The sequence below is a fragment of the Pelophylax lessonae genome (genome assembly GCF_965119305.1).
Source record: "Pelophylax lessonae genome assembly, chromosome: 3".
NCBI classification, from domain to species: Eukaryota; Metazoa; Chordata; class Amphibia; order Anura; family Ranidae; genus Pelophylax; species Pelophylax lessonae.
Window position 1 is genome coordinate 31,364,538 of NC_138770.1, and position 25,115 is coordinate 31,389,652.

At 46.9% G+C, this 25,115-nt stretch overlaps 2 protein-coding genes across 2 annotated transcripts in view; both read left to right on the forward strand.

Annotated features, from left to right (window-relative positions):
• LOC309549899 (uncharacterized protein) overlaps positions 1-13,503 on the forward strand; it is a gene marked incomplete at both ends in the record, with an annotated part of 47,355 nt that extends 33,852 nt beyond the window's left edge. Inside the window, 3 exons of the mRNA XM_082250390.1 lie at positions 4,245-4,297; positions 11,908-12,310; positions 12,479-13,503. Of these exons, the coding sequence (XP_082106516.1) occupies positions 4,245-4,297; positions 11,908-12,310; positions 12,479-13,503 (1,481 nt within the window). The remainder of the gene's footprint in view (positions 1-4,244; positions 4,298-11,907; positions 12,311-12,478) is intronic.
• Positions 1-25,115, forward strand: part of LOC309550268 (uncharacterized protein) — a gene marked incomplete at both ends in the record, with an annotated part of 461,917 nt that overhangs the window by 306,122 nt on the left and 130,680 nt on the right. The gene's annotated exons all lie outside the window — the stretch shown is intronic.

Here is a 25,115-nt window from a genome sequence, read left to right on the forward strand (position 1 = left end):
CAGTGAGCGGTCGGCAAGTGGTTAAAAGCCCCTCTAACTTGTTGGCCATCTTCTCACGCAGTACGTTTGCACCCTCCCCATTTAGGTGCAATCCATCCCTACTAAAGACTGAGAAGTTGGCCCAGTTCTCCAGGAACCCAAAGCCCTCCTTACTACACCAGCTCCTCAGCCACTTGTTTACTTCCCTAATCTCCCGCTGCCTCTCAGTATTTCAGTATTTCTGAAAATACTACCTTGGAGGGCCTATTCCTCAACTTAGCTCCTAAGTCCCTGAAATCGTTTTTTAGGACTCTCCATCTCCCTCTGACTTTGTCATTGCTACCCACGTGTACCATGACAGCTGGGTCTTCCCCAGCCCCACCCAATAATCTGTCCACCAGATCCGTGATGTGACAAACCCGAGTGCCCGGTAAACAACAGGCAGTTTGGCACTTACAGTCTTTTTGACAGATTGCCCTCTCTGTCCTTCTAATAATTGAGTCTCCTACCACCAGAACCTGTCTTTCCTTTCCCTTGCTCCCGCCCTCACTGGAGGAGTTCTTCCCCTGGCAGCTAGGGGCGTCACTCTGCTCCAGCAATGCTGGTCCCTGACTGGCTTCCCCAACATCACGCAACAGGGCGTATTTATTGGGGTGCTCGACAATGCTCGGCCTCATTGGTGAGAGTATGACAAGTGCCTTGTTCTCTTCTACCCTTCCTAACTGTCACCCAACTACTCTGCTCTGATGCCTGCACCCTTGTATCTCCGCCCTCCTCTGTGCAGGCCCCTGCTTTTATTTGAGGGGTACGTTCCCAACTCTCCTTCAGTGTGGAGATTCTTCTCAGTGTTGCCAGCTGCTTCCCTAGATTCAGGACCTAGATATTGGTATGGACTGGGTAATGTGTTAGGATCTATACTGGTAGGGACTGGGTAATGTGTTAGGATCTATACTGGTAGGGACTGGGTAATGTGTTAGGATCTATACTGGTATGGACTGGGTAATGCGTTAGGATCTATACTGGTATGGACTGAGTAATGTGTTAGGATCTATACTGGTATGGACTGGGTAATGTGTTAGGATCTATACTGGTATGGACTGGGTAATGTGTTAGGATCTATACTGGTATGGACTGGGTAATGCGTTAGGATCTATACTGGTTCTGATACTCTAGAGAGAGTTCAGAGAAGAGCTACTAAACTAGTACATGGATTGCAGGAAAAAACTTACCAGGAAAGGTTAAAGGACCTTAACATGTATAGCTTGGAAGAAAGAAGAGACAGAGGGGATATGATAGAAACTTTTAAATACATAAAGGGAATCAACTCGGTAAAGGAGGAGAGCATATTTAAAAGAAGAAAAACTACCACAAGAGGACACAGTTTTAAAATAGAGGGGCAAAGGTTTAAAAGTAATATGAGGAAGTATTACTTTACTGAGAGAGTAGTGGATGCATGGAATAACCTTCCTGCAGAAGTGGTAGCTGCAAATACAGTGAAGGAGTTTAAGCATGCATGGGATAGGCATAAGGCTATCCTTCATATAAGATAGGGCCAGGGACTATTCATAGGATTCAGATATATTGGGCAGACTAGATAGGCCAAATGGTTCTTATCTGCCGACACATTCTATGTTTCTATGTATGGACTGGGTAATGTGTTAGGATCTATACTGGTATGGACTGGGTAATGTGTTAGGATCTATACTGGCATGGACTGGGTAATGTGTTAGGAAGGAAAGGATGCCACATCGTTTGATGCAAATGAAAATTATCACCCTACAGAGGGCTGAATTTAAAGACACCCCAAAAATTAAAGTGAAAAAATGATGCAGCAGGCGAGTCCATTTTGGTGAAATGTCATTGCAGGACCTCAGAATGGTCCTCAGTAGTGTGTATGGCCCCCACGTGCTTGTATGCATGTCTGACAACGTTGAGGCATTCTCCTAATAAGACGACGGATGGTGTCCTGGGGTATTTCCTCCCAGATCTAGACCAGGGCATCACTGAGCTCCTGAACAGACTGAGGCGCAACCTGGTGGCGTCAGATGGACTGAAACAGAATGTCCCAGAGGTGTTCTATTGGATTCAGGTCAGGCGAGTGTGGGGGTCATTCAATGGCATCAATTCCTCCATCCTCCAGGAACTGGCTGCATACTCTCACCACATGAGGCCGGGCATTGTTGTGCACCAGGAGGAACCCAGGACCCACTGCACCAGCATAGAGTCTGACAATGGGTCCAAGGATTTCATCCCAATACCTAATGGCAGTCAGGGTGCCATTGTCTAGCCTGTAGAGGTCTGTGTGTCCCTCCATGGAGACGCCTCCCCAGACCATCACTGACCCACCACCCAACCGGTCATGCTGAACGATGTTACAGGCAGCATAATGTTCTCCACGGCTTCTCCAGACCCTTTCATGTCTGTCACATGTGCTCAGGGTGAATCTGCTCTCATCTGTGAAAAGCACAGGGTGCCAGTGGTGGAGCTGCCAATTCTGGTGTTTCAACGGCAAATGCCAATCGAGCTTCACGGTGCCGATGTAACGTTAGAAAACCATACCTCGTGAAAATTCCATACCCACGTCACTTCCTGTCAGAAACGTAATGGAACAGCTGAGCAGCGTAGCAGTGCGCATGCTCACAGCTCCGAATACGTCATTGAACAGCTGAGGAGCTTACTAGTGCGCATGCTCGGAGGGTATAGAATTTTCACGGAAGTGTGTGTAACGTTACACCGCATCAGCTGTTGCAGCGGTTACATTAAAGGTTACATTAAAACAGCTCGGCTGCAATATGAGTCATCTCCGCTCCTATCCCTGTCACTTCCCTGATCTTGGCTACTAAATGTAAAAGCGGCGGCGGGTGTATGAACTCTAAATGATGGAGATCTCGGCTCCGTGATTTATATTTTCATAGACCCGGCACCGCTTTTACATTTAGTAGCCGAGATCAGGGAAGTTACAGGGATAGCAGCGGAGATGACTCATATTGCAGCCGAGCTGTTTTAATGTAACCGCCGCAACAGCTGATGCGGTGTAACGTTACACACAGTACCGTGAAAAATTCCATACCCTCCGAGCATGCGCACTAGTAAGCTCCTCAGCTGTTCAATGACGTAGGTGCTGACGTAGGTGCACCAGAAGTGACAAGGGTATGGAATTTTTACGGGTATGGTTTTTTCTTTTTTTTTTTCCATAAACAAGTTTTTATTTTATTGATTGAAAGCAAGATATAACATGAAATGAATACAGTCAAGTACATTGAAAGTCAATGAACCCACATAATAACAGGACATAACAAGTGTGGAAGCTTATGAAATTGCATATTTACAGACATATGAAGGCATCTCGCTAAGCGTATGATTAGAGCATTCTGCTAGATAAGAGAGTTGCAATGAGCAAGAAAAAAAAGAAAAGAACAGAAATGTGCTTCTTTAGGATGTCTGTAATAAGGATGCAGGTTATTCTTGGTAAATAAAATCATTGGGGGTGCAGGGGAATAACTTGATAAAGAGAAAGATAAGAATAGGTAAATTAGAGGAAGACAAGAGAAGAGAGTGAGAGGGGAAAGGGGAAAAAAGAGAAAGAAAAGAAAAAAAAAAAGGGAAAGGGAGAGGGGGGGGTGGGAAGGACTAGGGGGGGGGGGGCAGTAGGGAATGTAGTATTTTAGTAACAAAACTCATGAGACCAGGTTATGGAACACACATGATGGACTTGTATTCATCTGTCTCCTTGTATCGGAGCCAGTCCAGCCATTCCGCAGAGAACTTGGATATGTCATCTCTTGAAATGGCTATCAATTCCTCTATTTCTTCAGTTCTATTCAGTCTGCGGAACCACTCTGTGAGTGTGGGGATTGCTGTTGAACGCCAATGACAAGGTACACAAAGTTTAGCAGCGTTCATCATGTGACGGGCAAGTACAGTTTGTAGAGAATTGGGTGTTCTAGGAGAGAAGTTCAAAAGGAACTTCTCAGGAGTGAAGGGAATCTCACTTGATGTGACTTTTTTATGATATCATGGACTTCCTTCCAAAAGGGTTGCAGTACCGAGCATGTCCACCAGGTGTGTAGCATGGTACCCGGAGATGTCAAGCATCTCCAGCATGTGTCGTCGGCTGTTGGGGCAAATCTATGTATTTTGTCTGGTGTTCTATACCATCGGGAAAGGATCTTGTATCCGTTTTCTTGGACGGTGACATTGATCGAGGAGCGATGGGGCGCGCGGCAAATAGCTTCCCAATCTTTTTCGGTGAGGGACAATTGCAGGTCTTTCGACCATGACAGAGCAAATGTGGCAGATGATGCCGATGGAGCGTCAAGTATGTGACCATATAATTCTGAAATTATATGTCTTTGAGGTTGAGAGCGTTCACAAATGGATTCTAACGGTGTTAGGGTTCTAGACCACGCTGCCGGGGTACCTCTAGATGAGAGGAAGTGGCGTAATTGAAAGAATGTCCACAACGGAATGCCTGGTGGGTGCAGTGAGGAATTAAGTTTTTCCCAGGAGAGGATAATACCCTCTTTAAAAAAATGTTTGGCGAGGACTTCCCGATGTGGCCAAAGGGAGCGTAGAAAGCTACACGATATCCCTGGAGGGAATGCTGGGTTGTGTCTAAGAGAAGTCAGGGGGCCACATCTGGGGTCTATTTTCATTTTCTTGCGCCAGGCATCGTGAGTAATAAGCGGAGGTCCAATGAGAGGATGTGTTTTGAGAGATTGCGATATATCAGATAAGGGAAGCCACGGGAGAAGATGGAGTGGGGTGTTCGTCCAGTGATTTTCCATCTTTACTACCTCCTTTTGATTGGAGTGGAGGGTCCAGTCGACTATTCTGCTGAGTAGGCAAGCTTTGTAGTAGCTTACCACATCCGGCAGATTGAGTCCACCTCTGTGTTTGGGGGCTGTAAGACGGGAAAATTTAATCCTGGGAGGTTTATCTTGCCAAATGAATGTCCGCCACATAGCGCGAAGAGAGGAGAAAAAAGCAGAGGGAATGTATATAGGGATTGTTTGGAACAAATACAGTAGTTTCGGGAGAATGGACATTTTAAGAATAGCAGCTCTTCCGAACCAAGACACCTGGATATTCCTCCATGATTTCAAATCTGTTCCAATTGCTGACAATAGGGGTTGGTAGTTGGCGGAGAAAAGATGTGACAGATCCCTTGGGATATAGATACCCAGGTATGGGAGTGACGAATCAGCCCATAAAAAAGGGAAATTAGATTTACATCTGTCTACTTCAAGGGGAGGAAGGGAGATGTTGAGGGCCATCGATTTTGAATGATTAATTTTAAGATTGGATAGGGAACCAAAATAGTCTAGATCTTTCAGCAGGTTTGGGATAGAAATGTGAGGTTGCGACAGAAACAAGAGCATGTCGTCCGCGAACGCGGCAACCTTATGGGTGGAATTACCCATCTGTATACCGTGAATATTGGGGTTCTGGCGAAGCATGTTTAAGAGGGGTTCAAGGGACAACACAAAAAGGATGGGGGACAGTGGACATCCCTGTCTCGTGCCGTTAGTTAAGCGGAAGGCGTCCGACAGGTGGCCATTGACCCTGACCCTGGCAAACTGGTCAGTATAAAGTGCCTTAATGTTTGAGAGCATCCGATTTCGGAACCCAATGGATTCCAGGGTCTTCAAAAGGTAGTCCCAGGCCACCCTGTCGAACGCCTTCTCGGCATCCAAAGAGAGAAAAAACCCGGGGATTCGTTTTTCGGTTAGCCAATGATGAACGTTGAGAGCTTTTGTGGTGTTGTCTCTCGCTTCCCTGCCGGGGACAAAACCTACCTGATCCAAAGAAACAAGAGATGGTAGAAAGGGAAGAATTCTATTGGCTAGAATTTTAGCATATAACTTGGCGTCTACATTCAGGAGGGAGATCGGTCTGTAACTTGTGACCAAGGAGGAATCCTTCCCCGGTTTCGGGATCACTGAAATGTGAGCCTCAAGCAAAGAGGGCGGGTGGGAAGGTGAAGTGGCCAGACTTCCAAACGCTCGGAGGAAGTGTGGTGTAAGAACATCGGCGAAAGAACGATAATACTGGAGCGAGAGCCCATCGGGACCCGGACATTTACCCGGCTTCATTTCCTTAAGGGCTCGATGTAATTCCTCTCCAGTTATGGGGTCTTCTAAAGAGCTCGCGTCTGTTTCGGAAAGGGGGTTCATACCATGCTTCTGGAAAAAATTATCCAGTTGAGCTTTTCTGGCATCCGAGGAGGTTTTAAGAACACGTGAGTCATCGAGATTATACAATTTCCTGTAGTAAGATTCGAATTGTTTCGCAATCTCAGGGTTAGAATGGTGATCCTTGCCAGAGGCGTCTCTGATTAGATGTACCGGAGTCGACGTATGTTGCGGACGTATTGAGCGTGCCAGTAGACGACCGCTTTTGTTTCCCTGTTCGTAAAATAATTTGCGGGATAGAACCAGTCTACGATGAGCCTGCAGACCCAACTTATCCCGCAGCTCAGTTCTTACCGCTGTCAGCTCCGATAAAGTAGATTGAGCTTGGGAGCGTTTAAAGGATTTTTCAAGTGTTTCGAGTTTGGAGTAGAGATTATCAAGTTCCTTCTGTCGGGATCTTTTAAGTGAAGCTGATAGTGCAAGAAATTCTCCCCGAATCACGCACTTGTGTGCCTCCCATTGGGTCAATGCTGTGGTGTCAGGGGTGTCATTCAGATCAAAGTATTCCGTCAAGGTATTTCGGAGCTTCGTGATTACCGCTGTGTCTCTTAGGAGCGAAGTATTAAGTCTCCAAGACTTGCATCTCGTCTCGACTTCTGGAAACAACAGGGACAAGGTTATGGGGTTATGATCTGATAATGCACTGGATTCTATAGAAGAGGAAGAAAGGTAGGGAAGATCTGGTTGAGAGAGAAAGAGATAGTCGATTCTGGAGAATTTCTGATGAGGCGAAGAAAAGAATGTATAGTCTCTGGTGTCCGGATGAGACAACCTCCAGGTATCATGAAGCCGGAGAGACTGAAGCAGTGTGGTGATTTGGCGAAGAGCCTTATAAGGAAGAACCGAATTACCCGTGGAGGAGTCAAGTAGGGGGTTTAGAGGGGCGTTAAAGTCCCCCCCAAGGATCAGGAGTCCAGATGTGAAATCCTGAAGCTCCTGAATAGTCGAGCGGAAAAAGGCCACCTGTTTGGTGTTGGGGGCATAAATATTTGCAATTGTGATTGGGCGAGAAGCTAGGAATCCCTTAACGAAAAGAAATCTACCATTAGGGTCTGTCTTGGTGTCAGTCAGTTTAAAATCTAATTGGCGCGCTAAAAGAATAGAGACCCCTTTCGATTTGGAGCCTTCCGTCGTAGAGTGGAAACCTGTAGGGAAACGTTTGTTAGATAGGTAGATCGGGTCACCAGTTCGGAAGTGGGTTTCCTGGAGTAGAACAATTTGCGCCCGAAATCTGTGTGCCTCTGCTAGTATTTGTGAACGTTTTTCTGGCGCGTTAAGTCCATGTGCATTTAATGAAAGGATTTTGACACGATTTTGTATCTGCATCAATTTAGGGTTAGACATGTTGGAGGGAAGGGGAGAGGGGAAGAGAGAGAAAGAGAGAGAAAAAAAAAAAAAAATTAGAAATATTAGGGGAGCAGAAAAAGATAGAGAATTAGAGTTGGAGGCGCCCCCAGAAAGCTTACCAAGGGTACCGGCAAAGCCTTACTCTAAGGGACGAGGAAATGCGCACTTGGTGCTCGGGGTCAACGGATGCCTGATACAATGAGCAGGTACCCGTTGTGGTGCGGGGAGGGGTCTTAGAACAAAAACCAAATAACCGTGGGGCTATACGGCACTGGGGGACAGCAGGGGAATGAAGAGTAAATTGGTTGGTGTCTCCAAAAATGAATAATTGTATGAAAAAGAATAAACTGTATGGTAACGATCTTGGTCTAGTATAATCAGGGTCATCTGGAGCACTTGCAACTACAGGAAATAACCACCGCAGAAAGACCTGTTGGTCTATACAGGGCAAACTCGCTGCTGTCACAAGGCCCATGTCAAGTTGGGACCAATAAAGCGGGTGTCCCACCCGAGATGGGCATGCCACAGTGACAGACATGTCGTACAGTATAACTAAACAATGAGGATAAATATAGCTTCATGTAAACATTATTTAACGACTGAAGTACATAAAATAAAATGGCAGAAATATACAATGGTGTAAAAAAATTCAAACAAAGTACCTCAGGTCAACAAGTATATTCTGTTGCGTTCTATTAAGCCTGGATATGAAGTGCATGTCAATGAGAGATCTAGTCTGAATAGTCGGGAGGGAAGTGAAAACAGATCCTAGGAGGAATTATAGGGAGAGGAGTAGGACACAAGGAGTTTAACAGGAGGAGGGGGTGGGATTAGGGAATGAGTGGGACCGGGAGGAGAGAAGAGGGGAATGGGAGAGAGAGGGTAAGGCATGAGGATGGAGGGAAAGGGAAGAGCAAGGGGGGGTGTTCAGGGGAGCAAAAGGCAGGAAAGAACGGGTAGAGGGGGGAGAGATGGTGTAGGAGTATATTATCAGTGTAGCGCTGTAGAATCAGGAGTAGGAAAATACAGGATTGACAATCAGCACTAACATAAGAACCATAAATGATTGCAGACTCTATGCTTAAAATAGCGAAACCCCCCTCCCCCCACCCCCCAACCCCCCCAGCCCAACGTCCCAAGGCACGAACCAAGCACTAGTTTGGAATGAAGGGATCTAGGAACCCTGATGAATGGATCTCCCCATTTCCATTTAATACTCTAAATCTCACTATGGAGGTATCAAACTGTATTCAGTAGGGGATCATGAGGAAGGGTCAGTATCCTCTTAATTCAGTCAACGATCTGTAATCTCAAAAAAAAAAAAAAAAAAAAAAAAAAAAAACGTTCTGTAAAAGTGCACAGACATATCTTTAGGAAGTTCTGTAGGCAGTTCAGGTGAAGGAGGTTTAATCTGCATCCTAGTATATTGGGGAAAAGTCACAATACTGAAGTATAGTGCGGGAGCAGATTACACGGTGCAGAGGAACTATCTCAGGCTGCGGCATTGGTCTCCTGCACAAGGAATCAGTGTGTGACGGGGGGGCAGAGGAGGCGAGCACAGAGGAGAGGAACAACAGGTGCATGAGTCTGCTATTGGGAATGGACAGGGCAGGTGAATAGGCAGGAAAGCATTGTCATTCAGAATCAAAAATCAAAAGGGACCTTAACTGGACATCAGGAAAGTCTGTGGGTCAAGGAAATGGGAATAGTGAGTGAGGGGAAAGAAAGAACTCACATTGGCAGGCATCCAGGCTGGATAGGTGAGCAAGTTCAGAGGTCTGCGTGCTCCCTCTGCAGGGCCGGGGAGCGCAACGGACTGTTCCGGTGGTCATCTCTTCCACGGTTAGGTGTTGATCCATGGTGTGATTGACGGCGCCTGTGACGATGGCGCTGGGATTTCGGGGTTGATGAAGATGTGACAGCAATCCAGGGTTCCGGGGTGTAGAAGGTGCTGTACCAGTCGGGTAAGTCCATTACCGGAATCTCCATAGTTTCGCAGAAGGCAGGCAGATCTTCTGGGATTCTGAGTGCTGCGGATCTCCCCCGGAATGTTGCGGACAAACAGAAGGGGAAGCGCCATCTGTAAGTGATCCCCTTGGCTCTCAGGGTTTCCAGCAGGGGGCGCAGAGCCCGTCTGTTCTGCAAAGTGATGGAGGACAAGTCCTGGAAAAGTTTGACCTCAGATCCCTCATAGGATATATGATCTCGGGCTCTCGCCTTTTTCAGAATAGCCTCCTTCACTTGGTAATTAACCAAGCAAGCCACGACATCTCTCGGGGGATCAGATTCAGCTCCTCTTGGTCTTAGAGCGCGATGGGCCCTTTCAAAGTCCACAGGAGTGTCTGCTGGCCGTTCAAGCAGATCATTAAATATGGCGGTCAGAGCGTGCATCAGGGCCGGGGGTTCCACTGACTCCGGAAGACCCCTCAGACGAATATTGTGCCTCCGACCACGATTATCGAGATCTTCCAGATGTCTGTTGATCTCGATAAGATGAATTGTGTGTGCATCTGTAGAGCGCTGAAGCTGCTTAATGGTGGTGGCTTGAGTGGATGAAGACTTCTCTGTCTCAGTGAGGCGCGCTGTAACCGAGCGTAGCTCTACTGAGAGCTCAGTGATGGCAGAGCCCAAAGTATGTTTAATGTCAGCGGCGACTGACTGAAGGTCCGCTAAGCTGGGTAGCGGAGTCGCCATGCTCGTTCCTGCTTGGGGCTGTGTGGGAGGAGGAGGGAGCACTTCAGGTGAGCGGGGAGCCGGAGATGGTGAGGCCGCCCTTAGGCCTTCTCGCTGGGATCGGAAGAACGCCGGGATGTTACCCGAGGTCTGAGCACTCCGGTCGGGTGTTGCTCTGTTGGCGGAGGCGCTGCGACCCGATCTTACCATTTTGGGATGATATAGAGACACCGAAAAGCTGTAATTAGTCCCCCAATGCAGAGAGCTCCTCTAACATGCGGCCATTCAGGTCCGGTGCCAAGCCACGCCCCCCCGGGTATGGTTTTTTCACGGAACACCAGGCAGTGAGCACAGACCACCCTCATGAAGTCTGTTTCTGATTGTTTGGTCAGAGACATTCACACCAGTGTCCTGCTGGAGGTCATTTTGTAGGGCTCTGGCAGGGCTCATGCATAAAGTGGTCACCGCCTCCATCTATAACTGGTCTTGATGGTAAGAAGCACTGGAAGGGTGGAAGCATATCAAAAACGAAGAGATTTCCAGTCACAACTTACCAACCAGTCAGCGACCAACCGAATTGACCTGTCTAACAGTATGCGTTAAAAACAGGGGTTTGGTTGCACACATTTGCAAATACATACGTAAGCTGCAGGCCCCGACAAGGCACCCTGTGATCTGCAGTCCCTAACTCTACAATTTAAAGAGTCTCTACAGTGAGAGCACATGTATTTAATGGGATAGATGGAGGACAGGTGACTAGAGGGAGCCCACCCCTCCTTAAAGGCACAGGGTCCCTGTTTTTAACGCATACTGTTAGACAGGTCAATTCGGTTGGTCGCTGACTGGTTGGTAAGTTGTGACTGGAAATCTCTTCGTTTTTGATATGCTTCCGCCCTTCCAGTGCTTCTTACCATCAAGACCAGTTATAGATGGAGGCGGTGACCACTTTATGCATTATTGATATCTATATTGAGCCAGGCAACGCACTGACACCTTTGCTGCCATTGTGCGATGTGCTGGGTGTTCAGTGTGACCCTGTGCCTTTAAGGAGGGGTGGGCTCCCTCTAGTCACCTGTCCTCCATCTATCCCATTAAATACATGTGCTCTCACTGTAGAGACTCTTTAAATTGTAGAGTTAGGGACTGCAGATCACAGGGTGCCTTGTCGGGGCCTGCAGCTTACGTATGTATTTGCAAATGTGTGCAACCAAACCCCTGTTTTTAACGCATACTGTTAGACAGGTCAATTCAGTTGGTCGCTGACTGGTTGGTAAGTTGTGACTGGAAATCTCTTCGTTTTTGATACTCTGGCAGCGCTCATCCTGTTCCTCCTTAAACAAAGGAGCAGATACCGGTCCTGCTGATGGGTTAAGGACCTTCTATGGCCCTGTCCAGCTGAAACTGATTAACAACCCCCTCTGCTACTTGACTGAGCAGATGAATATCCCAGGAGTTTCCCTGACTTAATGCTATACTCTGATTATAAAGTGTTGAGCAGTGTATATGAGTGTGGAAAACTCTTGGTCATTTTTCTTGTCTTCTGACAGACGGACTCTGTGGTGGGAATAGAAGGACATCGGAGGAAGATGTGACTACAGAAGATAATGACATGGCATCTTCTCCAGAAGTAAATCCCGTTCCTCATAATATACATGACAGACCTCACCATTGGAGGAGATCATTGGAATCTCCTGATACTTCACATAGTCCTCTAATATCTGACAGTGCCGACGGGTGTAGGAAACCCTCTCATCTCAGGCAATCTTCTTTATACCATACAGGAGAGAATTCATTGTCATGTTCAGAGTGCGGGAAATGTTTTAGTCAAAAAAGATACCTTCTTCAGCACCTTAGAATTCACACAGGGGAGCAACCTTTTTCATGTTCAGAGTGCGGGAAATGTTTTAATGCAAAAGGAAACCTTCTTAGACACCAGAAAATCCACACAGGTGAGCTTCCCTATTCATGTTCAGAGTGCGGGAAATGTTTTAAAAGTAAACAAGAACTTCTTCGCCATCAGAGTATACACACAGGTGAGCGTCCTTATTCATGTTCAGAGTGCGGGAAATGTTTTAAACAGAAAATAAACCTTCTTAGCCATCAGAGAATGCACACAGGTGAGCTTCCCTATTCATGTTCAGAGTGCGGGAAATGTTTTAAACAGAAAAGAAACCTTCTTAGCCATCAGAGAATGCACACAAAGGAGCTTCCCTATTCATGTTCAGAGTGCGGGAAATGTTTTAATAATACAGGAACCCTTCTTAGCCATCAGAGAATACACACAGGTGAGCGTCCCTATTCATGTTCAGAGTGTGGGAAATGTTTTAATCATAAAGGAAACCTTCTTAGCCATCAGAGAATACACACAGGTGAGTGTCCCTATTCATGTTCAGAGTGTGGGAAATGTTTTAATAATAAAGGACACCTTCTTAGCCATCAGAGAATGCACACAGGTGAGCTTCCCTATTCATGTTCAGAGTGCGGGAAATGTTTTAGTGAAAAAAGACAACTTCTTCAGCACCAGAGAATTCACACGGGTGAGCGTCCCTATTCGTGTTCAGAGTGCGGAAAAAGTTTTAATAATAAAGGAACCTTTCTTAGACATAAGAGATTACACACAGGTGCCCTTCCCTATTCATGCTCAGAGTGTGGGAAATGTTTTAATGAAAAAGGAACCCTTCTTAGCCATCAGAGAATACACACGGCTGAGTGTCCCTATTCATGTTCACAGTGCGGGAAATGTTTTAATCGTAAAGGAACCCTTCTTAGCCATCAGAGAACTCACACAGATGAGCGTCCCTATTCATGTTCAGAGTGCGGGAAATGTTTTAATGAAAAAGGAAACCTTCTTAGACATCAGAGAAAACACACGGGTGAGCGTCCCTATTCATGTTCAGAGTGCGGGAAATGTTTTAATGAAAAACGACACCTTCTTAGCCACCAGAGAATACACACATCTGAGCGTCCCTATTCATGTTCAGAGTGCGGGAAATGTTTTAATGAAAAAGGAAACCTTCTTAGACATAAGAGAATTCACACAGGTCAGCATCCCTATTCATGTTCAGAGTGCGGGAAATGTTTTAATGAAAAAGGAAGCCTTCTTAGCCATCAGAGAATACACACAGGGGAGCGTCCCTATTCATGTTCAGAGTGCGGGAAATGTTTTAATCATAAAGGAAGCCTTCTTAGGCATCAGATAATACACACAGGTGAGCATCCCTATTCATGTTCAGAGTGCGGGAAATGTTTTAATGAAAAAGGAAACCTTCTTAGACATCAGAGAATACACACAGGTGAGCTTTCCTATTGATGGTCTGAGTTCGGGAAACGTTTTGGTCAAAAAGGAAGCCTTCTTAGCCATCAGAGAATACACACTGTGAGGTTTGCAGGAGTGCGAATTGCAGTGCCATGTGTACCGCCCCATCTGGCTGCCATTTAAGCTTAAGGGGGTGGTAATATCATGACTCAAATGTCTACCTTTACCAATCCCTCCCCACGAGAGGCAACGGGCAGGAAACCATAACAATACATGAGCTTGATTTATTGAAGTAGCCGGCTTTTTTTTTTTTGGTCCAACCAATGTATGATTATTAATACATTTGACACATTTGTTAATTCTATTATAAAAGATTTAAGCTTTATTTTATTCATATCATTACTGTGTGGTAATCGCTGATTCTGATCTTGTCCAATAAAAACTCTTCGTACAATATTCTGTGCCGAGTCTTCTTTTTTACCAATGATTAGATGATCGGTGATTGGAATGTGATCAGTTCATAGAGAGTCAGTGTAACAGATCCTATAGTCTCTATGAGAGAGATCCGTGCAGCTTCTCCCGAAATCCCAGTGAAAATACCATCAAGCTCCCCATTCCCCCAAACATGAGTCCAGACTTCATGAAGGGGTAACACAAACTCTTTATTAAACTCACACGCAGTCAATTTATACACACATGGACACATCCCCCTCCTCATCAAATTACTACACACAGGTCAGGGGTTGAATGATTACATTATAACATGTAGATGAAATTGTATACAAGAACTGAACTAATTATCTAGCCCTCTGAACAGAAGCAATGGGAGTTCATGAATATTTCTAAGGAATAACGACCACAAATAGTATTCTTAACAGAAGACAATGACTCAATCAGCCTGAGCCAATTACCTGGAAGACGGCGGTCCTCGAGCTCATGAACTACAATACACATCAGCATATTCAATGATGTCTGAGAAGACAGAGGGTTGAGCTGATGACATTAGTATCTGTCACAAGAAGTACACGGCAGCATGGCAACTTGGGACAAAATCTTCACACCTCTGGAGAGACATTGTTGACAACTAACCCTCTCCCTTACAGGCAAAACTTCCATTTTGTCACATAGCTCCCCCTTAGTTCAATGGGACGGCATACCCGCCTAAACCCTAACGGGTCGGCTTGGGGATGTCTGGGTAGTAGAGTCTAGTTCTCCAGTTCTGTCTGCTGGGATAACCCATCAGCATTGGCGTTCTGCTTCCCTGGCCGGTATTGTATAATGAAGTTGTAGGGCTGCAGTGCCAAGCTCCATCTCAACTGTCTGGGGTTATCTCCGGCTACTGGGTTGAGCCAAATAAGTGGGTTATGGTCCGTCATTACTGTAAAGGAACGTCCATACAAATACGGCTGCAGTTTCTTGAGTGCCCAACACTAGGGCTAAACACTCTTTTCAATGGTGGCTGGAGAGGGTGAGGCAATTATAACTGATTCCTGCTGTCTGGTGGTGACTGGGAGTGCTCCTTCCGATAGTCGGGGTTATAAATTATGAGGTTAAACACCCCAAGTCATTCCCCAACAAGACCTCTGCTAGTAAATCTGGCACGATGCCCACTTCTACTGACTTAGCCCCGGTGCCCCAATCAATATGCACCCTGGCGGTGGGTAACTTGTGGATTGCTCCCCCTGCCACCCTTACAGCCACAGCACACCCAGTGTGCTGTGAGGGTTTAACCCTGTGCGGTTGTACCAGGGTTATGGTGGCTCCAGTGTCCCTCAGTCTCCTGGCTTCTTGTCCATTTAGTCTCACCGTCTGTCTGTGGTGAGCCCTGTTGTCCTCAGCTGCTTGCACTGGGATAGCCTCGTGAAGGGTACCCAATTGCTCCTCAGTGGATTCAAACTTGGGTACGACTGGGGAAACCTCTGCGGGATAGTAGGGGACCATTATCTGTGCTGAAGGGGGTGACCCTGGTTGGATCCATGCAGCCTGGTTCCTGCTCTGGGTACAGTCTAGTTGATAGTGCCCAAACTGCTTGCACCTGTGGCACTGTACCCCACTGCGGGACAGGTATCTGGGTGTCTGCCTGTGGGTGTGGTAGTAGCGAAATGCTGCTTGGGCTGGGGAAGGTGGCCCTGTTCGAATCCATGAAGCGTGGTTCAGTTTCTGAGTGTAGTCTCTCTCTGATAGTGCCCAAATTTCTTGCACAAATGGCAATGCACTCCATTGGACCTATGGTATCGATTTGCCGGGGGGTTAGGGATTAGTCCTGATTGTTGTGGTGCTGGCGCTTGAGGATAGTACTGGGGACATAATCCTGATGATCCTCTGTGAAGGTCGACCCGCATGCTCTCATAGAATTCGTCCACCAGCCTGGCTGCCTCCTCCACTGTCTGAGGTTTCCTTTCTTTGATCCAATTTCTGACATCTGCTGGAGTGTAGTCGAAGAATTGCTCCAGCAGTAGCAACTGTAGGGCATCTGCTAATGTAGTCGCCTGGCATCCCTGCATCCAATTGCTGGTGGCGCGGTGCATGCGGAATGCCCACTCTGTATAGGACTCTTTGCCCTGTCTCCTGAGGGCCCAGAATTTTCTTCTGTGTGCCTCCGGTGTGACAGCATAACGAGCCAACAAAATTTCTTTTACTTTGTCATAATTGTGAATGTCCTCGTCAGGCACTGCTCTAAAGGCTTCTGCTGCTCTGCCTGATAACTTGCTGCTCAATATCGCAGCCCAGTTAGCTTTTTCCAGGTCCTCTAATACACACTGTCTCTCAAAGTCTTGCAAATAATTATCAATATCCATCTCACCCTCTGTGAAGCTTTTAAATGCAGCATAGTTGATCTTACGTGGCCGTCCTATTGTAGATCCAGGTAGCGACAACATATCCCCTTGTGGTGATCTGGCTCTGGCCTCCCGAGCTTCCCGGATACTCTGTGCTTCCGTAGCTTGTGCCATGATTTGCACCACAATTTCTTGTGAGGGGTTAGGCCCCAACATACTTGGTCTCCATCTTACATCCTTTTGGAACTCTGTTTCCTCTGTGTTTGCCATTTGCAGGTTGCTGGTTCGGTCGCTCTCCAGGCTATTATCGTGGCTTTTGGCTTGTTGCTCGCCCCTAAGCCTCGAGCTTCCAGCAGTTCCTTAAGCGTCGTTCGTTTCAGCCATTCGTATATATGCCCCATTTATCTCCTCCATCAGTTCAGGATATCCATTCGGGAGAAAAATCCCACCGCTTGCCACCAGTGTAACAGATCCTATAGTCTCTATGAGAGAGATCCGTGCAGCTTCTCCCGAAATCCCAGTGAAAATACCATCAAGCTCCCCATTCCCCCAAACATGAGTCAAGACTTCATGAAGGGGTAACACAAACTCTTTATTAAACTCACACACAGTCAATTTATACACACATGGACACATCCCCTTCCTCATCAAATTACTACACACAGGTCAGGGGTTGAATGATTACATTATAACATGAAGATGAAATTGTATACAAGAACTGAACTAATTATCTAGCCCTCTGAACAGAAGCAATGGGAGTTCATGAATATTTCTAAGGAATAACGACTACAAACAGTATTCTTAACAGATGACAATGACTCAATCAGCCTGAGCCAATTACCTGGAAGACGGCGGTCCTCGAGCTCATGAACTACAATACACATCAGCATATTCAATGATGTCTGAGAAGACAGAGGGTTGAGCTGATGACATTAGTATCTGTCACAAGAAGTACACGGCAGCATGGCAACCTGGGACAAAATCTTCACACCTCTGGAGAGACATTGTTTTTTTTTTTTTTAAATCAGATAATTTTTATTTAGAAAACACTTTTCATTACAAACAACAGAAAAACAAAAAGAAAAAGAAACATCCATTACAATGAACTCCGGCCAGGTATCAATAGCACGTAACAGCAGACAGCAAGAGACATTGGAATAATAACAAGCATAAATTCTCCATTCCATAAAAAACATAAATGAATGAAGTAGGAATCATCCCTAAATTGGGGGTCCCCCCTAGGTTCAAGGAGAATGTACCAGTGCACATAACATTGTCGGCACTCTGATTCATGGCCAATCAAGGATCTTTGAAACCGGCCTCACCATATTGGAAAAGCATAATCGGACATATAGAGAGAAAGAAAAAGATAGAGAGGAAAGATAGAAACACAGAATCAGAAAAAGGACAAAAAGATAGTAGTTTGGTGGTGCAACCTCCAGTCATAAGGGGGAAAATCACAGAGAATTCCCTCCCCTCTCCCCACCGACTTCCCCACCATCCCTCCAGGTAAAAAGGGAGTATGTAGCCTGACCCTGTCCCCCCCCACCCACAAGACAGTTATTCAGGCCCAATCTAGAATAAGTAATGAAATCCACAACAGGTTCAAGGGGCTGAGGAAACTACCCCCCCCAGGAATCTATTAGTGACCAGGTGCGGAGGGGCCAGTCCTGGCACGTCCAACCATGGTCCCCAGATGCGTTCAAACTTCATGTGGCTGCCCCTATGTAAAAAAGTCAAATGTTCCCTGGATAACAGAGACTTAACCTCAGCCGTCCATTCCGCATGTGTGGGAGCAGATGGAGATATCCATTTCCTCGCTATCAATTTGCGGGCAAGAAATAGGGTCCTGAGGACCGCCTCAAACACCCCTGGGGTATACAATTCCTCGTCTAACCAGCCCAGAATACAAAGCTTCGGGTCCTGAGGGAGCTTCAGCCCCCATATAGTGTTAATGGAGCGAAGTACTTCAGTCCAGTAGCGGTGTAATTTTGGACATCTCCAAAGCATGTGGATTAGTGTTCCCTCCTGAGTCTTGCAGCGTGGACAGAACGGAGAATCCCTCCTGCCCCAGCTGTGCAGTCGCTGCGGAGTCCGGTATGTACGATGCAATATGAATAATTGCGTAAGGCGCTGTGAAGCCGACAGGGACACCTTGAGCACATTGTCAAGTATACCTGTCCACTCTTCCGACGCTAGTGATCCCAGTTCGTCCGCCCAGGCCGATCTGCACCTATATGTCATGGCCCTCGACACGTGTTCCATGAAGGAAGAGTATAAGGAGGAAATTTGCCCCTTCTTCACTGTAGAGTTGGAGAGACATTGTTGACAACTAACCCTCTCCCTTACAGGCAAAACCTCCATTTTGTGGTGGGTAGGAAAGTGCGCTGATTCAATATAGGGTGTGCTGCTACCTTAGAGTGTATGTTGTAGAATAGGTAAAGAAATCAGGTGCGCTGCCCTAGTGCATATGTGCAACATACAAAATGATGTAAACAAATAAACCAAAAATGCAATAATAATGCAAAAAAATGAAAACGTATGCAAATCGTGTAAAACAAAAAATGTCCAGAAGGTGACTAGTGATACACCAATGTGCAATAAACGTCCATATTATAAGTCCATAAATAAAGTGCAAAAAATGGTGACAAAAACTTCCAGCTTGGGGAAAGGTGAACTGTGATTGGAAGGTGCAAAGTCCCACCACCAGCTTGGCCTCTTACCAGAAGTTAAACGTTAAGGGCATATATGAATATGACCGCTCCAAAGGTCATGCAGCCAGGTAGAAAAGTTCCCAGAAATACAGAAGGCACTCTGACACACTCGTGCTCCCTAGACTCTTACCGGACAAAAGCCAAACAAGAAGCCTGGTTCTATGGTGATGAGTGGTCCTGCCGGGGGTTACTGGACTCTAGGATGGCTGATGTAGTTGCTTGTGTCCAAGAGGAACAGACCCAGTCAGAAAGCCTGACGAAAGAAGATCCTGCCAAAGGTGGCTAGACTCTGATTGGCTGCTGTAACTCCTTAGTCTGGTCGACCTCAATAATAGGGGACACAACAGAGGGGACCGCAATGGTGCATTACCAACAGTAGATTTTTATTAAAACAAATGGTTGCACTTACAGTTGTGAAGACAATAATAGCGAGTTCCCTCACGGAGGAGCTGTATGGCGGGGTCCGCCTGCAGTGCGGACCGCTGCCTGGTCTAGATGTGATGACGCGGCGCCTCCTCTCTGACACGTTTCTCCCGATAGGGCATCCACTTAGATAGGAGGTCTCCTATCTAAGTGGATGCCCTATCGGGAGAAACGCGTCAGAGAGGAGGCGCCGCGTCATCACATCTAGACCAGGCAGCGGTCCGCACTGCAGGCGGACCCCGCCATACAGCTCCTCCGTGAGGGAACTCGCTATTATTGTCTTCACAACTGTAAGTGCAACCATTTGTTTTAATAAAAATCTACTGTTGGTAATGCACCATTGCGGTCCCCTCTGTTGTGTCCCCTATTATTGAGGTCGACCAGACTAAGGAGTTACAGCAGCCAATCAGAGTCTAGCCACCTTTGGCAGGATCTTCTTTCGTCAGGCTTTCTGACTGGGTCTGTTCCTCTTGGACACAAGCAACTACATCAGCCATCCTAGAGTCCAGTAACCCCCGGCAGGACCACTCATCACCATAGAACCAGGCTTCTTGTTTGGCTTTTGTCCGGTAAGAGTCTAGGGAGCACGAGTGTGTCAGAGTGCCTTCTGTATTTCTGGGAACTTTTCTACCTGGCTGCATGACCTTTGGAGCGGTCATATTCATATATGCCCTTAACGTTTAACTTCTTATAAAACCTCCATTTTGTCACAGTCATCCATTGGGGTTTTATTAGTGGGATGGAGAGTGGAGAAGGCACCACATTGACAAGCCATTGGAGGCCCTTTCTAAAGCCCTAAACTTTTTGGCAACCTGTCTATGACATTAGTCTTCCAAACTCTATCTCACTGAGCTAAGGCCAGAAGAGTTACAGGAGTTCTTCTCTGTCCACAGTTCCCAAACCAAAAGGAGACATCCACCACATCTTCAATCTTAGGGCCTAAATGTCCTCAGCTGGGCACAGGAGTTCCCCATGCAATCCACCAGGTCATAGCCGCTCTCTTTATCAGAGAGACTTTTATTTGGTCCACCCACATACTGGGCAGCGCGGCCATTCGGCGCAGAATCGTGTACCTCTACATCATCTGCATTTTGGGGTCTGGGGTGTCCATGCATGCTGCTGGCGCTCAGCTCCTGCTGGACACAGCGGGATCCAATCAGCGGGCCCAGCGGACATGATGTCCACTGGCACCCTGCAATCGTTCCCGAGAGAGGCAGAACAGTGGTTTGCTGATGTAAACAAGGCAGATCGCCATTCTGCTAGTAGGGAAGATGGAGATCCTGTGGCTCTGCTAATGGAGATACTGGTGCACAGAGATTAAATATAGTCCAGCCAGAGATTATATATAGTCCAGGGTAGAAGGTAATCCATAAAATGTCACTGGTCTTTGGTTATGGGGGTACAATAAAGGAATGCATGGGACCACCTATGGCTGCTGTTCTTGTGACTGGCTCTGTATAGACCAGGGGTGGGGAACCTTTTTTCTGCTAAGGGCCATTTTGGTATTTATAAAATCATTTGGGGGCCATACAAAATTATCAACTTAAAAATGTGCCTGTTATATTTGGTTAAACATTAACTCACCCCTAATGTGATGGCTGCAACTGCTTTTCTTTGGTGAGGTGTGTGATTTTAGCTGGTATTAATGATGTTGCTACTGGCAACTGGTTTTCCAGGTTTGCGTCGGTCAGTCTGCAGCGCAGTCGACTCTTTGTGGTGGTAAGTTTTGAAAAGAACTGCTGGCGGGTACAGCTGGCTGGTACTGCTGGCTGGTAATGCTGTTTGTACTGCTGGCTCAGGCTGGTACTGTGCTGTGGGTACTGCTTGCTGGTACTGCAGGCTTAGGCTGGTACTGCTGTGCGTACTGCTGACTCAGGCTGGTACTGTGCTGTAGGTACTGCTGGCTAGTACTGCTGTGGCTACTGCTGGCTCAGGCTGGTACTGCTGTGGGTACTGCTGGCTAATATTGCTGTGGGAACTGCTGGCTCAGGCTGGTTCTGCTGGCTGGTACTGTGCTGTATGTACTGCTGGCTGGTACTGCTGTGAGTGCTGCTGGCTGGTATTGATGTGGGTACTGCTGGCTCTGGCTGGTACTGATGTGGGTACTGCTGGCTCTGGCTGGTACTGCTGTGGGTACTGCTGGTTCTGCTGTGGGTATTGCTGACTCTGGCTGGTACTGCTGGATCTTGGTGCCCCCTTAATGCAGAGTGATTAGTGCCCCCTTAATGCAGAGTGATTAGTGCCCCCTTAATTAATAATAATTATAAGGATTTCTATACCGCCCGCAGTTTACGCAGCGCTTTACAATGTTAGAGGGAGACAATACAATTACAATACAATAACATACAAGAGGATTAAGAGGGCCCTGCTCAAAAGAGCTTACAATCTAATGGGGTGGGGAAGGTGGTACAAGAGGTTGTAACAGTAGGGAATGAGCTGATGGAAGTTTAGTTGGTGGTGTGATAGGCTTCCCTGAAGAGATGAGTTTTCAGGGATCGCCTGAAAGCAGCTAGAGTAGGAGATAGCCGTACAGGTTGAGGTAGGGCATTCCAGAGGATGGGAGAGGCCCTGGAGAAATCCTGGAGACAAGCATGGGAGGAGGAGACAAGGGAGCTTGAGAGTAGGAGGTCTTGAGAGGAGCGGAGAGGACGGTTTGGGTGATATTTGGAGACAAGATTGGTGATGTAGCTCGGGGCAGAGTTGTGAATGGCTTTGTATGTGATGGTTAGTATTTTGAATTTAATTCGCTGGGCAATCGGAAGCCAGTGTAGGGATTGGCAGAGAGGGCAGGCAGACACTGAGCGGTTGGTAAGGTGGATAAGCCTGGCAGCAGCATTCATGATGGACTGAAGAGGGGATAACCTATGAAGTGGTAGGCCTATGAGAAGGGAGTTGCAGTAGTCAAGGCGAGAAATAACAAGGGAGTGAATGAGTAGCTTAGTGGTTTCAGTTGTTAAAAAGGGGAGAATTTTTGAGATGTTGCGGAGGTGAAGTCTACAAGTTTTTGACAATGATTGGATTTGGGGCTGAAAGGACAGGTCAGAGTCCAGGATTACACCTAGTACCCTGGCATGAGGGGAGGGATTGATGGTTGCATAACTAGTTTTGATGGAAAAGTCATGGAGGGGGAGCACGGGCGGGGGAAATACCAGCTCAGTTTTAGAGAGATTTAGTTTGAGGAAGTGGTGCGACATCCATGTTGATATGTCAGTAAGTAAGTTAGCAATGCGAGAGGAGACTGAAGGAGTGAGGTGAGGAGTAGACAGATAGATTTGAGTGTCATCGGCGTATAGATGGTATTGGAAGCCGTGGGCGGTTCTCAAGTGACCGAGGGAGGCGGTGTAGATAGAGAAGAGGAGGGGTCCAGGAACAGAGCCTTGGGGAACCCCCACAGAAAGGGGCAATGTGGAGGAGGAGGTAGAGTTGTGGGTAACACTGAAGGAGCGCTGTGATAGGTAGGAGGAGAGCCAAGATAGAGCAGAATCTTGGAGGCGAAGGGAACAGAGTTTATTAAGAAGGAGCAGGTGGTCAACAGTATCAAAGGCCGCAGAAAGGTCAAGTAATAGAAGTATGGAGTAGTGGCCATTGGTTTTAGCAGTTAGTAGATTTGTGAGTTTTAGTAAGGCAGTTTCTGTAGAGTGCTGCGAGCGAAAGTCAGACTGTAAGGGATCAAGAAGGATATTTTCACTGAGGTAGGAGCTGAGACGGTTGTAGACTAAGCGTTCTAGAAGTTTAGAAGTGAATGGGAGCAGTGAAATGGGTCTTAAGTTGTTCAGGTTGGTGGGGTCTAGTGAGGGCTTTTTAAGTATGGGAGTGATCTGTGCATGTTTTAGAGGGGAGGGGAAGGTGCCACGAGAGAGGGAGATATTGAAGATGTGAGTAAGGGAGCATAGGATAGAGTAAGAGGGTGTCCGTAGTAGTTGAGAGGGAACAGGATCCAGGGAACAGGTGGTTAGGTGGGCATCTGAAAACAGTTTTTTTAACCTCTTCAGTAGTAGCCAGTTCAAAGGAGTAACCTCTTCAGTAGTAGCCAGTTCAAAGGAGTAGAGTGTTGACTGTGCTGTCAGGCAAGGTATGTTGAGTGGGGAAGATGTGCATGCAGTGGAGGTGTCCTCGCGTATTGCATCAAGTGATGAAGTGATTGACAATCTCTTGGGCAGTGAGTGAGTTAGTGAGTAGAGGGGGTGGGGGACGAAGTAGAGAGTTAAAAGTTGAGAAGAGCCGGCGGGGACTGGATAACAGGGTAGTGATAAGAGAGACAAAGTAGGCTTGTTTGGCATCATGAAGGCATGAATTGTATGTTTGGAGGGAAGATTTATATAGGGTGAAGACCTGCAAGCATTTGGTTTTATGCCATCGTCGTTCAAGAGCATGGCAGTGTCTCTTGAGATTTCTACTGTTGTCAGTTTGCCAGGGTTGCAATGGTCGGGGCCTGATTCTGCGTGTAGTTAGAGGAGCAAATGCGTCAAGTGATGACGAGAGCGAACTGTTGTAAACAGAGGTGGCCAGGTCAGGACAGGGGAGAGATTATGTCATGTAGGTGGTCAGTAGCAGAATAGAAGAGAGAGGGGTTAAAGTAACGAAGGTTCCTACAAGTAATTGTTTGCTGCTTGGGTTGGGTGATTTGAGGCAAGGATACAGTGAAACTGATGGGGTTGTGATCAGAGACAGGAAAGGGGGTGTTGGTGAGGTTGCCAGCAGAGCAGAGATGGGAGAATATAAGGTCAAGGGTATTACCATTGGAGTGAGTGAGTGTGTGTCCATTGGGTTAGGTCAAAAGAGGAAGTTAGGTTGAGGAGGCGAGTTGTAGCTGTGCTGTTAACATTGACAGGGATGTTGAAGTCACCAAGAATGATAGTGGGTGTTTCAGAGGAGAGAAAGTAGGGTAGCCAGGCAGAAAAGTCATCGAAAAAGCATGATGCTGGTCCAGGGGGCCGATAGATTGCTGCAATCCTTAGAGAAATTGGAGAAAACAGACGAATACAATGCATCTCGAAATAAGAAAGTGACAGAGAGGGAGGGTTTGGAAGGACTTTGTAGGTGCATTGCGGGGATAAATGGAATCCAACTCCACCTCCTTTCTGTCCGGTGGGTCTGGGGGAGTGAGTCCAGTGGAGTCCACCATAGGAGAGGGCAGCAGGAGAAGCAGTGTCTAAATTTTGGAGCCAGGTTTCAGTTATGGCGAGTATGTTAAAGCTATGAGAGATAAAAAGGTTGTGCACAGATGTGAGCTTGTTACAGATGGAGCGAGCATTCCAAAGGGCACATAAGATTGGAGGGCTGGTTTTAGGAAGCAGGGGGACAGAAATGAAACTGAGTGGATTGTGGCTGTTGCCAGAGGAGGAGGGGTGCGGGTTATGTGGTTTGCAGTTACAAAAAGGAGGGCCAGGATTTGGGGAAATATCCCCTGAGGCTAGAAGAAGGAGGGTGAGAAAGGTAAGATGGGAGTGGGATGTGTATGAGTGCACATGTCTAATTGCCCTGCTGTTTAGGTTAGCATGTGAGCTCAGCAACTGAAGGAGGTGATGGGTACAAGTGGTAGGCAGAGGGTAGGAGTGAGGGTGCTATGTGTATGCTGTGGGGTGGAGAGGAGGGGTAGTGTAAGGATATTTTGAGGATGGAAGACACCGATGTGCAACATTTTTTCCATTTAGACAACTTAAATAGGGGAGGAGGAGAATTGTTTCAGTGGAGTGAATAAGGTGGAATCAGCTGACCATAATAAAGATCATAGGTGCACGGGGTAGATAAC